Source organism: Schistosoma haematobium, chromosome 1 (assembly GCF_000699445.3).
Source record: "Schistosoma haematobium chromosome 1, whole genome shotgun sequence".
Lineage (NCBI taxonomy): Eukaryota > Metazoa > Platyhelminthes > Trematoda > Strigeidida > Schistosomatidae > Schistosoma > Schistosoma haematobium.
This window is the reverse complement of record NC_067196.1, coordinates 3,833,520-3,850,486: the sequence shown is the minus strand read 5'-3', so window position 1 is coordinate 3,850,486 and position 16,967 is coordinate 3,833,520. Positions and strand designations below refer to the sequence as shown.

At 35.4% G+C, this 16,967-nt stretch overlaps 1 protein-coding gene across 1 annotated transcript in view; it reads left to right on the top strand.

Annotated features, from left to right (window-relative positions):
* The first annotated feature begins 720 nt into the window (after positions 1-720).
* Positions 721-16,967, top strand: part of MS3_00005319 (uncharacterized protein) — a 40,721-nt gene continuing 24,474 nt past the window's right edge. The window contains exons 1-9 of the mRNA XM_051213372.1: positions 721-1,043; positions 3,343-3,432; positions 5,499-5,651; positions 7,318-7,404; positions 9,808-9,894; positions 11,051-11,137; positions 12,853-12,939; positions 16,330-16,416; positions 16,541-16,627. Coding sequence (XP_051072945.1) covers positions 3,345-3,432; positions 5,499-5,651; positions 7,318-7,404; positions 9,808-9,894; positions 11,051-11,137; positions 12,853-12,939; positions 16,330-16,416; positions 16,541-16,627 — 763 coding nt within the window. The 5' untranslated portion in view covers positions 721-1,043; positions 3,343-3,344. The remainder of the gene's footprint in view (positions 1,044-3,342; positions 3,433-5,498; positions 5,652-7,317; positions 7,405-9,807; positions 9,895-11,050; positions 11,138-12,852; positions 12,940-16,329; positions 16,417-16,540; positions 16,628-16,967) is intronic.

Here is a 16,967-nt window from a genome sequence, read left to right as displayed (position 1 = left end):
AGATGTTGAGCACAGCGTTACCACAAGTGATCTGGTGCGGATGCATGACCGAGCGCCTTCAGCTAGATGAGTCCACTAAAACATATGGCCAGCATCCAATGTCGAAAACTTAGAGCTATTTATTTTGGGGACTTATTTACCGCTACGACCTTATCTCTTATCATCTCCGTTCGTTTGATATTTTCATATATTTTAATAATTTATATTCCCACCTAATTAATAAATTAATAGATTGATCGATTTATTCGCCTCTTCCACTGCCTCCTCACTGTTTATTTCTGTTGAAAGTTTCAAATCTTGGATACTGCGACCAGTCAGTTGACTGACTTTTAACATGATAGCTGGTAATTTAGGTTATCGAGAACAAATTCATTTATACTGAAAATTCCTTAACAGTCAACTTCACTAAGATTAGTACAGCCGGTAAGTCATACCGCCTAAACTGAAAGGCACCCGTCGACTTGAACTGTAGCTTAACATCAGGAGACGAACACAAAGAAATCAATCAGTTTACATTGTAGTGGTAAATAAAAGTGTTGTCAAACGCTGAACACCTGTTTCATCTTCAATAATAACTCGACACAAAGATATGGGATATCAAACAAACGACTAGAATATCAAAACAATTCATATAATCATTGTTGATGGAAGTCTTTAGAGAAGAACTAAGTCCTCTTGTGACTGCATGCTATGACGATTAATTCACATCAAACGACTACTTTTCATCACAAAAATTTAAAGTTTGAAAGAAACTTGTTGTAAATAGTCAAAGTTCTTAACTATGCACACTTAATAACTCTTGAGAAATTAAATATCTCGAATAATTGTCTAAGTTCCCCCAAATAGATAAAATGATATCTGAATATGGTTTGAAGGACATCAACCGTCCTTGGGCATTTTTCCCGTTTGATTTTTGTGCGTGTTGATACAAATCCTATTGACCTTTTTCTGGGTTTGTTCATTCATTTCTTCAGCCCATCAAATTGTGACGGTAATAGTTCATCATACTTCATGACTGTTTGTCTGGAAATCATCTGAAATCCGTAAGTAGTTCGCAGTAATTTTTTTCTGCTTATTTTCTGTTAACTCCTTCAGCACAACTATAGTCTTGTCTTATGTTTTGTGGAAGCTTATGGCTCTTCATATGTTGCTTAAAAAAGGTGTGTTTGCGGAGGCTAAGTATAAGCTTTTTATCAAGTAGCCCTAATAGATCTAGTAGTGCCTCCAAATGCCCTGGTACGGCCGAGAGGGTGGAGAGTCCTCTCTCCCCATCGAAATGCTCTCACATGGCCACGCGTATATAGCCTCTGCTAGGGAAGTCCTACTCACTGCCTTCTTGTGGCATTACTGTTGTTTACGAAATTGAGAGGACGAAAAGCGAATGTCCGGCGCTTTAACCGGATTCCAAATCAATGGTGCACATGGGCTCCAGTATCCTGCGGGAACAAATGGCGTATGAACCAATTGTTGGTCACTGGCTACCACGGGACTGCGTCTCCTTACGATGCTCCACTGCCTTGTGGATCAGACGTTCAGGTCAAAGGCTCGGGGAGTGGCCCCCTAGAAAAACCACCTGATTCTGTTTGGGCACCCGGGCAGTATCACAGCCCTCACACATATTGAATGAGATTTGTGTGGCACATATGTATTCGTTGCCTCCTTGTACCTGAGTTTACAACAACGTTAACATGCTATTAGGACTCACTGATTTGATTCGGTCCACAGCCTAACATATTCACTAGTACTGTTTTTAAGTTATTAATACTGCGCTAGTATCGCTCATCCTAGACCGGGTGTTATTTGGATGGAGAAAATTACGTATAAATTTTACCAGATTATGAATTATATATTGCATGGGATGACAAGAAGTCCCTGATCTGTTACTTATGTAGATGTAAAGATATATAAAATATATTTATAGTTAACATACTGATTAAAATCCGGCACCAGCGAATGTATCCACAGATCAACTGCTTCTTGTTGCTTAACCAATTCCCCAAATGAGGAACGAAATAACTCACCTAAAGAGTTGGTTGAGACAGGGTAGTTACAGCTGTAAAAAAGCAGCATTTAAATTGTATCACGTACATCATAGTTCTAACTAAGTCCTTCAAGCTTGGGTGTGTTTCAGAACGAAAGGTATCAGTAGTGTTCACTTGGACTCTGTCACTGGAATTTCTAACGCCATTTTAATAGTTAAAATTCTATTTATTCGTTTTCATAGACAGCCTTTACTCATTGTGATAAGTCGCCAGATAATGGAAGCCCCATTATGTTCAGTTTTTACCTCATTAACTGTATCTGACTTTTCGTCAAAACTCGTGTTTAAGTGGACAATTTTTGAAAGTAGTTGTGCTCAAATCACTCAATCTACTTGTTACAACAATTCAGTGGTTACTGTCCTCTTAATATAATTGGAACTACAGCTCAGTAGCTAAAACAGTCGGCCATCACTTGACTGGTGATATGCTCGAGCCCCTCCACTTCGGTTTGTTAACAGTATTTGTTATTGGTGTTTGTTAGTAGTGGTTATTGATAGCAGAACCCCTGAAAGAAAGTGTGGTTCAATCACTCATGTTCAGTGTAGAGCCTGGTACAGATGCATGTTGGGTCAATTTGTCTTACCATGTTAACACAAGATGAACATAACCAGACGAATTACAAGAGCTAGAGGTAATGTAGTGGCTGTGATAGTAGAAAAGACTGAATATTGAGAATACTGTTCGATAAGACAAAGTGGAGAGGTTTGCATAAACAAATACTGAAATGCAGGCTCTAACGTAGTATACGAAATGAACACACCTTTTCTGTTGTGATCGATTGTGAACCATGTTACGAATATTGTCCAAAAAGAATAAATCAAGTCGAGGAATAGGAAGTATAAAGTAAGGGTAAAACGTAAGGTTAAGTGAAAGACAAATAATTTTTGTACGCCACTACAGCTCACTTTGGCCCATGTCACCTAACGTTTCCACGAAGTCTGGACCTCTTACCACAATTCTGATCGGCGGTCAATAACTTCATGCTAATATTTATGGGGAGTTGTGGTGTGGTTGTCTAGTGGTCACAGCACTTGACTTTCGGGCGCTCCCAGGTTCGAACTGAGCTCCACCTACTTCGGTTTGGGCAACCGGCTAGTATCACTGTCCCTCACATTTAGTGTGGTTCATGTGCAAGTACCTAGTAATCAGTTAATTTTTCTAATGATAATGATTATATATATATATATATATATATATATATATATATATATATATATATATATATAACGTTTACTTGTTAATGAAGATCGACTATGTTGTCATTAGCGTGTCACTTTCTGTTTTATTTTTGTTTTCTAAGCGATGTCTGAGGAATCTGAAACAAATGATAGATATATGTCATACTCTCCAGAGGATAATTATCCTACAACCTCTAACAGTAATTCGGATGGTATGTCAGTCCTATGTACTATTATCTTACCGCACCTTTTTGCTTTATTTTACTCAATAATATTGAGTTCGGAGCTTGGGAACGAAAACAGTAGGCCATGTTTAGATAATTGATTTACTGTTATTAATAGGAACATTTTGCATATTGGATCGTTGCTGCTAGTTGTTAATAGAAAGTTTTGCTTAACTTAGACTGTACTTGTTTGGATACTCTTTTGTAAACTATTTTTTGGTACTTGAGGAAGCTGACATCTGACCAAGTAGCTGAATATGCATTATTCATTGAATTCCTTTGTCTGTTGACTGCCTTCTGTAAGACTGAAGTTTAGTTACTGGAAAGCAACTTGTTTCATATTGTCTACATTTTCCTTCCGACGGGATTTATTTGATAATTAAGTTTGGTGATTCAAATCTCTCAATCTACTAACCTTCCATTCATATTTCAAAAAATGCAATCAATTTTTTGAACACCTATAAACAAAAGCAGACGAAATAAAATAGGAACTGCGTTAAATTTATACATAAAACTCTCTGAGTAGGCATATTTTTCATTGGTTCACTGTGAGAAAATCAATAACATTGGAAGTACAAGACTAATGTGAGTGATGGCAACTGTAGTGTGTGACAGAAGCAATAAAAACCGAAAGAAAATAAGTAAAGATAAATTAACGGTTGATATAGATTAGTATAGTGTTACGAATATAGCAACAACTTTTGAAACATTACTTGCTGACCCCGTCGAGAAATCCTGCATCTTCTTATGCCACTGAAATCAACAATTAGTGAATCTATGGATCAATGTCATATTTCAGACACAAATCACATACCTCAACTAACTAATATTAAAAAACACAATGGACGAACACAGAACTAAGTGCTGTGACGCCGGGAAATGATCAGTAGTCGATCAAGAAGGGGGAGAAGTAAACACAAGGAGGGCTCAATTTTGTCACGCTAATATGAAGTCGTTGTTAAAGACAATTCTTATCATTAGTCAGACAACGATAAAAATTCGAGGAGTGTTGATATTCATTTCTCTTATTCTGTAACCCTTCAAATATACAGTGTGAATTGATGTATGGTAATCGTCCTAAGAAGATATTTTAGCAAACTGATTTGATGTCAACTTCATTCAGTATAGTACAAACTATCAATTATCTTCCATCTGTCTATCGAGTGGTTATTGATAAGTTTAATTGATAGATCACATGACAGCATGAAACATCTCCACATGTGTTAAGTTGATGTTTGGTTATGAGATTGGTTGTCTTTCAAATTGTCAGGAACTTCGTCTAGTTGGTGGTGAGCATCAGCTCATTCTGATAAACTTACCGATCAAAGTATTATCTCTATAGTTTCCTAATAATTAGCAGTCAATGAGTAAGGTTCTGTTGTGTCATTTTAAACATGATCTTCAAAAGTTAGTAACTGTTCATCAGTTGACTTTTCTCGATCAACAGCTTGTGTGACAAAAGTAATCTTCAGGCTGTACAAATTTCTCCATAAAATGCAGTTTGCGGTAACCGTTTACATCCAATCGGGCAACTTGCTGCGAAATAGATTTCCCGAAGTTTCCTATGGGACACCGTAACTGATAACGTCAACCAAGAGCACCAGTCACTTAAGGTTTCGGTTTATATTACTAATTGCTTAATTCAAAAGTTTAGACCATTGTGTTTCGCCTCACCATGGGACTTACAGTTCTGTAATTGATCTTGTCTGATATTTTGTATGTGGACAATCCTGCGGAGTTTTAGGCTAAGATGAAATAGCTGTCCAGTGCCCCTTTGATTTTATTGGTTCTTCAGTAGACGTTAGTGGTAATTTCTTGCAAAATATCATTTTCACACTCTTTACATTATCAAAGATTTAATATAAATTGAACTTTACGCCAAAATTAAATAATGAATTTGCAAGTTGTTTACATAGCTAAGGAGTTTTTCTTCATTTATGATAATAACAAAGTTTCTACTGGATACTATTCAGCTGGAAATATTGATTAAATATTTTTGACTTGTTTTTTTTATGTCGATGTAATTTATTAATTTCTTTTTCACAATATTGTAGACCACACAAATCATCATCCTGATGAGATTTCATATAAAGTTGAAACGTCCAGTTCATCACCTCTTGGTAGTTTTACAAATGTCACACGTGAGCTTCCAAAACCTCGTAAACAACGAGTACCAAATAGTGCAATGGATGAAGCTACTTTGATTGGTAGGATCCTAAAATACCTCTCCATTTACAAGTATTTTATTATTTGTTATGTTGCAAAATCGGTATATTCATGAGCTAAGCTACTATTTCCTAACTCTTACTTCAATATGTTGAACGAGACTATTACTATCCTCCTCTTTCCTGCTTCGCTAGTTATAGTAAGAAGTTAAGTTGTTGTTTAGAAGCTTTATTAATCAAGATCCAGTAGAATTCAAAATATATTTACGATAATTATATATAGATGACAATGATTATGATTCAGTAACCGAGTAATCGTGAATAAACACAAATCACAGAAAAAACCCATTGAAATTCCACGAACAGAATTCATGCTGAATAGATTTATCTCTAATCAATATTGATTTTCTTCCTTCTAATTTCTAGTCGACAATTCCACATCCTTAATAAATATGTATATATCTGTGAGTATATTGTTCTTTGAGTGTATTCAGTTTAAATACTAAGTCGACTACTATGTGAATTTCTTGAGGTGAGTTTTAAAAATCAACCAAGATTGCTAGTCATTTTGTATAAAAGTGATACGAAAGAACTCAGTTATTCACTCACTAACTTTTATTTTAAGTACTTTTTCCTATGTGGATTTATATAATTATCTATTAATCTAGTTATATATTTGTGTTATGTAGTCGATAGTTATAATAAAAGCCAAAGCTGGGTACTTCACTTAATTTTTATTTAATAGTCAACTCTCATTTATTTACAAATATGTAAAGGTAATAAGAAGAGTTGAAGCACGAAAAGTTAGATTAACTCTAATTAATCCCATGCTAATCTGAATGGGGCATGAAAAATAATAGTCACAGTGGTCGTTAACATAACATGTGGATTCGACTTTTTCCTGTCCAATTTGCCATACTTCATTTCAGGATAGCCAGAGCGGAGACTACGAAGATAAAAAAAAAGGCAATAGAAGTTAAAGATAATGCCAAACGCAATAAAAAAAGTCAACCATCCGAAACATAATTTAAAAGAAACGAATGAGATCAAAAAATGAAAAGTGTAGAACTACACTAAAGGTTTAGAGGAAGACAGCTGATGAGTACAATTACTCTACTGGAATGAATTTTAGATCTAGTAATTCAAGGTCGTACTCAGTGGTAGATTACGAGTCCCAATATGGAAGTCTGGGTATACCAGGACGCTAGTGAGACTTGCAACCAGTGGCCTGATAAAATTACTGACTGTCGGACTAAGCTATGCAGACTACCTAGTTGAGATTTGCGTGACTTGTAGGTAATGGTTAAAGAGGTTGGGTAATATGACTCAGAATCGATCACAATAGCACAGACGCATTCACAATTTGTCTCCGCCTAGATCTTGTGTTTAAAAATAATCTTGAACTTCCTGTCCCGGATATTCATGTTTCTCGATTCATATTTTCCGTCTAATCTTCTCTACTTTACTGATATTATTAACACTTTTACTACTCCTGTGTTCTTCTCGTTAATTTAATCTCATTGTGCTGATATAGTGTGATAATTTGAACTGACGTACGTATGTGCCAAATTCTACATTGATTATGATTAACTGACTATGGAATTTCCTATTATAAGTGAAATTTACTGTTTTCACGTACATATGATTCCCTTCTCTAATGATAATAATTATTTAATCGTTCATTTGTACTCATTATTTCATATTTCAGCTCTTAGACCATTCAAATGTGATGAATGTGGTAAACGATTGGAAAAGGCTCGAACATTAAGACTACATAAACTATCAGTACATGAAGGTAAGTTGAAAAAAAGGATTTACAAAAATTCGATACACTGACCTTCTTTTCTGAATAAATAGGTCTAAAAGTTGTGTTGGAAAGTATATTGTAGTGAATTATCTTCAAGATAATGACTTACGAAACAAATCTCAACTTTCTATGAATTTCAGAAGACGATATAAAGCGTCGATCACAGTTTGTTGTTTAACAGCGCAGATCATTAAGCCCGAAACACACAAAGTGAATTCGAGCGTAAATGTGAGTGCGAGTGAGCAAGCAAGTATAGGGGCGAACTACGAGTCGAATCGATAAGATTCAAGCACGTATACATAGGATGGTGAATGATTCATCGATCTATTTGAGCCAGTAAGATGGATATGTACGTAGTCTGTAACACGTGATCAAGCATACAGACATGATAATAATCATATAAAGATATAGACAAATTGTTACTGTCCGGATGACACTGTCATATATGTTAATTGTAAGGCTTGACAAAATTAAACAAATATCATTAAGTTTAGGTGAGGTGTTATAACGTCATCAAACTATATAACTCAAGTTACTGCAGGACTACCATCTAAAACAAGGGAGTAAACCATATCTGCAGCTATTTCATCAGTTTGTATGTTTTTCCCCCGACCACATTTCTACCTTGACGTGGTGACCGGACTTACATACCGTAACTTTTCCAATCAAATTATGTTGGCTAAAACACCTATTCAGATCCTGTCGTCCCAGTTATATAGGTTAAAGGACGTTAAGACTGAAAGAATAAATTAGGAAAATGGAATCATACTACTGACTGTACTGCAGTATGATCACAGTAATGTGTCTCTCGGAAAGTCGGCTTCTGTGGCGATTTCTCCTCACAGTAGAAGGGAGGAATCAGAGTACGTTGACCTTTAAAATTTCCCTCTGCTTTCCTCTTGGGTTTTCATACCTAGTGATAAGGCCTTTTGAGTATGGTGCTAACACAGAGAACTACTCGCAAGAGACCTTGGATGATGATCTTCAAATAGTTATCCCTTTGGCTCTGTGGTCGGCCTCCTAGGTAGACGAAACTATTGATAATCCAGTTTCTGCACCAAGCACCTCAAGAACGAGTGTTCTTCCACGGTGTGTGGAGACTGAGAGTGTCAGATGTCAACATATTTCCAACACCGCTTGACTGTACTTGCTAAAAACGACGTTAATTTTATTTCGCCCTTGGTTAGGAATGTAATTGTCTATTTTCCTAGTTTTAAACAAATCATAACCTGACAGTGTCACCAGTAGACCCCAATCCCTATTTATGACTTAGCTGGGCTTACTAGTCGCTTTTTCATCTAGAACCTTTGGAAATCTATTCTAAGTAGGGATTCATAAATAATCATTCACTTGATAATAAATACATCTTTTTGTTATATCCCAATGAGTAGAAAAACTGTATTTCTGACGTTTCGTGACTTAAGGTAAGTAAATAAATGACCAAATTAAATTAAATTGTGTTAATTTAATTCGGTTATTTATTTACTCTGAAGAAGTGGGTTACATTAAGTCACGAAACATCAAAAATACAGTTTTTCTGCTCATTGGGATAGAACAGAAAAATATATTTATTATTAATTTTCTACATAATGCTCAATTTATTTGAAACTATCAAGATCTTTTAGGGACTGAACAATTCAGAATACCTGTTTTGTATAATTTCAAAGTTATGTACATTGTAGAGCCTGATATGTGTGCATCGGGTCAAGTAACACCGCTTCAAAGCTGTTCAGTTGTAAACAAACGTCAATCCGATTCTATGTATTCTCATTTTATTTATCTCGAAAGGTCTCGTAATCTGTTTCATCTCTTTCGAGACTCGACCTTTGATGTAATGCTAAAAGAATAAAAGGTTTTGTCTTCTGATACGAAGTACGATAATACTAGATTGAGTGATAGACTGGGCAAACTAGATCACGTCATACACCGGTTAACAACTCCGCCTAACGGTTGAGAACCAGATTATCGATCAGACACTGATTTTATTCACACAAATACAAGCTGTCAACACGGTGTAACTCAGGTAAGAAATCAGAGTTACAACACAAAACCGTTGTTTGCATGACAAATTATAGACGGGCTCTCTGTTTTCGCTCAGTAACCAGTCACAACTCAGTTTCATCTGACATATAGTACACTTGGTATACCTGCATTCGTGTTGATTTTCCGGTGGAGATTGATACTCAATACTCATAGCTTCAAGCTCCAAAGCTACTGAACTGCGATGATCTGATAGATAACTCTATATTGTGATATTGGTCATCTACGCAAAAAACATTGATAGGTTTTGGATTGAACTTAGAACTTTCGGTCATTGTTGATTGGATATTCACTCTTATTAGTTCATTTACCGAAATTAAGTAAATGTTGATTTTATTTCACATTATTTAGGTCGTAGACCATTTGCCTGTGATATATGCAATGCTTGTTTTACACAAAATGGCCATCTGAAACAACATATTCAAACAGTTCATAAAGGTAATTTATTAAACACAAGTATATTGTTTTACTAATTTTCCATGATAAATAAACCCATTTTTATTAAATTTATTATAGCTAATGTGAAGTTTGTTTCCTCAGTGCGTTTTAGTACACGATTGATGTAATACAACTTAGTCAGTCAGCTACAACGTAGAACCAGGCACATATGTGCATCGGTCCAAGTTGCCATACCTCATTAGCACAACAAGATGAACATCGGATTCATGGAAGTAGTTGATTCAGTGGTGGTAATATATAAAAGAAAGAGTGCATATAAGGATATAGTACAGGAAGAAAGAATTAGCTGGTAGAAAGAAAGATATGAAGCGATTTTAATCTCATAGTTTAAGGGAAAACAAATAGTCGATACACTGACGCCATCGTGATCTATTCTAAGCCATGAACCAGATTTCTTGATATAAAGCCTGCCCAAACTAGAGTCCATGTTTTAGACTTATGACATAATAATATAAAGTCGTATGGTTTGATATGTAAGCTGTTGATTTACCACTAGTTTGTTCAGTTTATCCAGTTTTATAAAGAATATTTACTGCATTCATATCATATTTTGTTTTCCAAAGTTAGGCATTCCATAACTGCTATTGATCCGATAATAAACGATCGTTTTCATACTTTAAAAGGACTTAACACTTTTCATTCGTTTGTACCAGCTCTATCCATAGTTTTAAATCTCTTACGGGCTACAACAAGTGGCAATAGTTAATGCGTTGTTAATACATTTGTAGACTAAAATAATATATTCACAGCTCCAACTTCATTGAAGTGAACAAAACTACTTCTATCCTTTTCTTCCCTGCTTCATTAATTAGCGAGTGAAATTCTAATCGTAATGAAAGCTTTGTTGGCGGTGATCACCAATGATGAAGTTGCATAAGATTACTTATCGTAGGTTGTTTTTTAGTTCATTGATAGGATCGTAAATTGATCTCTTAAGAAAATCAAATACTTTAGTTCATTTAGGTGAAGTATATTGTAATATTCATGTAATTAATGAGCAAACAGGTAAGATTGAGATATTCAACTCATTGATCGAATCTATGAGTGTGTATACTGATTTACATTTTGTTCATTTAATTACTTAAATCGTACGTACTATTGTATACCGAATGACACATTTTCTGTCTCTATTCAGGATTACGACCGTATAGTTGTGATGTTTGTAATAAACGTTTCACTAAAGCCCGTTCATTGAGGCGGCATAATTGTGAAAAAAGTGGTCGTAAGTTGCCTTTTCGTTGTAATATTTTTATTTCATTGTGAGTTTCATTTAGTGTTGAGCATACGCATAAAACAGGGTTACTTGTAATTGTTGCCGTCCGTATGCTTCTAGTAATACTCTTGTTTGATAATAATTCTCTTCATTATTCTTTAGACTCTCATCTATCCATTATAATTCTTTGTTTTCTGTCATCATCTTCCTCATGTACAAACAGTTCTGACAATTTAACCGTAAAAAATATGTTTAACGTTAATGGGCTTTATAATAATGAATCTCTGATGCATTCTTGTCTCAATACTGATCAAAGTCTACTAGCTCGATTAAACTATTGAAGGATATAAGTATGGAACTTGGGGAAATCCGAGAGTTTTTACAATTACATTTTGAGATCAAGTCAAAAGTTTCCAAAATAGAGTTGTACTTGTTCAACAAAAATGCTAATTATTCACAGAAGATTATATTGTTCACACATTGTTAGTCGTAAGATATATGGCAGTTGACCGTACGGTTAATAAACTGAAGTTTAGGCTTACAGTATTTATCCCCTTCTTCAATGACTAACTTGTGTCTATAACAGAAATTGTTACTTTAACTATTCTCAATGAGTTTAATTGAGTTTATTTAAATCATCCATATTGTTATGTATTTATAATCCTTAGAGCTCTTAGAGCTCATGTGATTGAGCCGACTAATAATCTGAAACAGCTGAATATTCAAATCTATTTATCAATTATTTCGCTTATTGTCTATAGAACCAATGACCTTCTCTAGATCAGTCACTCAATAACCATGACCTTAATGTATATCATCAGCTCACGAGTTACTTTTATCCCAGTGTACAATCAAAAGATGAAGCTAACAAACAAAGTCATTCTATTATCTTATTGTTTTAAAAACTCAAATTTGTATACATTAATTACTTAGACAATCTTACAAATAGGAAGTTATAATATATATACAACGGAGCTATAAGTGATATAAAAACGGAGGAATAGGGAAATGACTAATTAAGTTTTTGACTGAGATCACGGATCGATTGATGTTGGATTACTATTGAAAACCTGGAAGCACTGGGACTCCCCAGCAGTGCGCATCCACGATCCCGCACGCGAGACTCGAACCCAGGGACCTAAGTCTCGCGCGCGAACGCTTAACCTCTAGACCACTGAGCCGGCCGGCTTCCAACGGTGTTAACGTCTAACTTCAACCAGTTCACGAAATTGCGCGACCATCTTCCATTGTACTGAGGTAGATGGCTGTCTCTAACAATAATTTAGGAATGATGAAACTTATCATAACAGTTTATGCATTAAATGAAAGTTTATAAAATGTGATAATATTGAAGTACCATAATCTATGTATTTAGTAGTTACACTGTAGTGTATGCCACTTATATCTGGCGACATAAATAGTATATAAGACCAATCGGCTGTAGAAACTCTGGCAACAGGAAGCTAAGAAGCCCAAGTTAAAGAGAATAGAAGTGAAAATAGAAAAGAATTGTGAACTGGAAAAACCATACAGAATGTAAAGGAAAAATGATGGAGATTTTCAAAAATTTACCCTTTCTCAATCTCACTTCGATACAACACCTTTTTTTAAAAAAGCCATTTCTGATGTAACATGTACGTTTCATACTTACCACTAAACTGATACACATCAATAATTCGATGAATTTTTTTCTCTCTCTTTTCCAATACTTCTTCATATTTCAGCATTAAAACCTTTTGTTTGTGATGTATGCGGTCGTGGTTTCTCACATATGCACACAATGAAAACTCATCGTGCTTCAATTCATGAAGGTTTGTTGAATTAAGAATCGCGACTAGTTTATTTCAATTCAATATGAATCATTATTTTTATCAGATCAATTATTTTTACCAATAAATGTGGGTCGTAAAGTAGTGATATGATGCAGATAGATGAATCTTATATCTTCTGTGTTAGATCTTGAGTTCCAGCATTGTTTCATGCTGTTTTCTTTCGCAAATTTATTCCTCCTCTTTGAACTATTTTCTCCAATATTTAGTTTTTATTTTTACCACTGATACTAGTGTTGTTTCAGCTCCTTTGGTAGTTATCTTGTTAAGTTCACCTCATCATGCTGATATAATGTAACAACTAGGGTGGATTTGTATTCCTGTCTCATCTTGTGTTGATTATGATGGACTGACTGAAGTGTGCCCCCAAAATTCCCTGGTACGGCCGAGAGTGGGGAGAGTCAGCTCTCCAAATGCTCTCACATGGATACGTGCATACAACCACTGCCAGGGAAGTCCTGCTCACTACCTTCTCGTGGCATTTCTGTTGTTTACGAAATTGAGAGGACGAAAAGCGAATGTCCAGCTCTTTGACCGGGTTGGTGGACATGGAGAGTCCACCTAGGGGAGTCGGAAAACCCTGATTCCAAACCAATGGTGTACATGGACTCCAGGATTCTGAAGGAACGAATGGCGTATGAACCAATCGTTGGTCACTGGTTACCATGGGACTGTATCTCCTGAAGTTGCACCACTGCCTTGTCGATTAGACCTTTAGGTCGAAGGCTCCGGGTGTGGTCCCTTAAGAAAACCATCTGCTTCGGTTTGGGCACCCGGGCAGTATCCCAATCCTCCCATAAATCGAATGATTTGTGTGATGTACATACATTTGGTGCCTCCGTGTACCAATATTTATGTGTTTAAATAAAATAAAAACTGAAGTTTATTTGGCAATAATAAAAAAATGCTGACCAGTAGTTTTATTATATAACGATCGTTGAATTTACCAACAACACCAAGTTTTATCATCGGAGTATATTTTTCGGGAGCTATACCCACTGACTATAGATACATAGTGTTACACACTTTGTCAATTAGTGACCATACTTGATTTTCAAACTATTGATTCACTCTATCACTTATTATTATTATCTGAACACATAAATATTGGTACAAGGGGGCATCAGATACATATGCGCCACACAAATCTCATTTGATTTGTGTAAGGGCTGTGATACTGCCCGAGTGCCCAAACCGAAGCAGATGGTTTTCTTAAGGGACCACACCCGGAGCCTTCGACCTAAAGGTCTAATCGACAAGGCAGTGGTGCAACTTCAGGAGATACAGTCCCATGGTAACCAGTGACCAACGATTGGTTCATACGCCATTCGTTCCTTCAGAATCCTGGAGTCCATGTGCACCATTGGTTTGGAATCAGGGTTTTCCGACTCCCCTAGGTGGACTCTCCATGTCCACCAACCCGGTTAAAGTGCCGGATATTCACTCTATCACAGATAGCGCTGGTCGAAATTCTCAAATCTCATATAATCACGGTGATGTTTAAAATGAATATGGGTTAATCTCAATGAGATTAAATAATTGTATCCATTCAAAGAGAAATGTAACTACAATTCAAGTAGAAAAAAATGAAATAGATGAATACGAAATGGGAAGTCTAACACTTAAGGGGATGGAAATCATGAATCTATCTCCATTACTGCTCCTGTTTATGAATCATTCCAAACAACATAGTAAACCATACATTACTGTTATATTTTGGCCTGGCAACCAGGTATTATACATCTCTTTACGTAGAAAAATAGCAATCCTCTTGTAGTAAGCATAAATGGAATCAGTCTGATTAACATGGTGTTTAAGATTTTACATCCCGTTTGTTTTATCGTCTAACGCAACTGTAGCTAAAGAATAGCGAGTCCCCTTTCCTGATAAATGCCGAATTTTTAAAACATATCCGTACACCATTCATCTGATTTTTTGATCATTAGCAAACCTATCGACTGTTTATTCATTGTTTACTTTCGATTTTCAAACTGCACAATATTAAACTTAATTATCAGTGTTTTTTGAAATGTAAAGTTCACCAATTGTAATCATTTCTGTGATAGCATTTTTGCTTTCAGATTAATTGATTTCCAATTATATTTGGATATGTCATCTCTCAAATCAGATAGAGTGGTTGCTTAGTGGTTAAACCTTTCGACATTCAATCACTAAGTTGTAGGTTTGGTTCTCGTCCCATGTACTTCGGTTCTGGCAACTGGATAGTATCATTAGTCTTCATACTTAGATTTTGGTTGGAAATCAAACACAGATCTACCTAGTAAATAAGTTGTTAACAAATTCGGTTAATCCGTCAGTTGAACTGTGAAAACGCTAAATTCATCATTTTTTCTCCCTTAAACATCGATAAATCCCTTCGATCTTATTACTTATTACGTTAACAGTAATCATTATTATCAACTCATCAAACACGTACAGATTCATATACTTGGCTTTGAATCATTCTCTAAGTTTGAGGCATAGGGATGCTACCTTGTTACTCAAACCGAAGTAGGTAGGTTGGGTCCGAACTTGAAACTTAGTGATTATAAGCTAAACAGTCTGACTAGTGTGCTACCATCCCACTTCTTTCACGCCAACAGTGTTAGCTTAGTGACGACAATTCACAATCTACCACCACTATATAGTAAGTTCGAAACTCTCTTCATTTACTTCAGTTAAGACAATCAGATAGTATCATTAGTCCTGATGCTTGTTATGAGTATCTGAAAGCCAAGTACATATACATTTTCTTGTTTTTAAATGAGGTGAATTGGAATTAAGCGGATAATTCTCCATAATCAGTTTATCATGGCAGATACATTTAAGCGATGTGAAAACTTATTATTTACTGTGAATAAACTCTGAGGAGCCTATCCAAGTGTTTGCCAAGACAAAAAATCTAATTTATTATAGAACACAATCTATCACTAGTCATATTCAAATGGTATTAGTACTTAGTATCGTTATGTACTTCTCTATATGTTAGAGCTTAGGGTTTTTTATTTATCGTGTCGGTTATCGTTCATTTCTGAAATGTCAAGAGATTGGGAGTAATTGGCACCAGAATACTGCAACTAAGTTTCGTGCTGGTTGGGACTCGTCAGCAAGACACAATTACAATCTCAAAGTCCCTGGTGTTCCCTGTGAGATTCAAACCCGCGTAATCCAGCTTTACAGTCTCAGACATTACCACTAAGCTATCTAGGCCGTTTATTTCTATTGGACAAATAAAAACAGTAAATATAAACCTGATCACCTCATGTGTAGTCGTGTTTTTCCTCTTTTCTATCAGTACAATAGTTCCATTTGTTTTAGCGATTTCAAATAAAAAAACCCACTTTAGATTGTTTTCTTTTATGATTCTATTAGGTTGTCTTCCTTTCGCTTGTGGAATTTGTGGTGCTCGTTTTCGTGAATCTTCTGAATTACAAAAACATAGACGTACATTTCATTCAGGTAAATAAAGTGACCTATTCGTGTATGAAACATCACTACATTTATTGTGTTAATCTAAGTTTGGATTCGCTATTTTCCATACTTTTATTTAATCACCAAATTCTTTTCTTTTGTTTATATTCAGGTGAAATTAGTTATAATTGTGGTGTTTGTGGAATCGCATTCCAACACGCTGCTGATATGCGTCAACATAGAGCTACTGTTCATAATTGTAAGTATTTGAAAAAAAGTTTTTTATTATTCAGTCGTAGACGTTTTTCGCAATCTAGTAAACATATGTCTTCAAGTTGTCTCATCTAATTTCCGCGTAGAATTAACATACTACGATAACGTCACACATAGTGCTAAAGATGGAGGATTTATATTGATCGATCATTAGTCTATTTCCTTTACGTCGATTAGATTCCATCGATTTTGTCGCAATGTGACCACTAGTCCAAATAAGTTGGTATTGCATAAACTATTCTTTTTATCTAAGTTTGTTGAAAGTAGCTAACAGAAAACCCTATTTGATTTTCGTTTCGTACAACTTGGCACTTGTTAGCAAAACT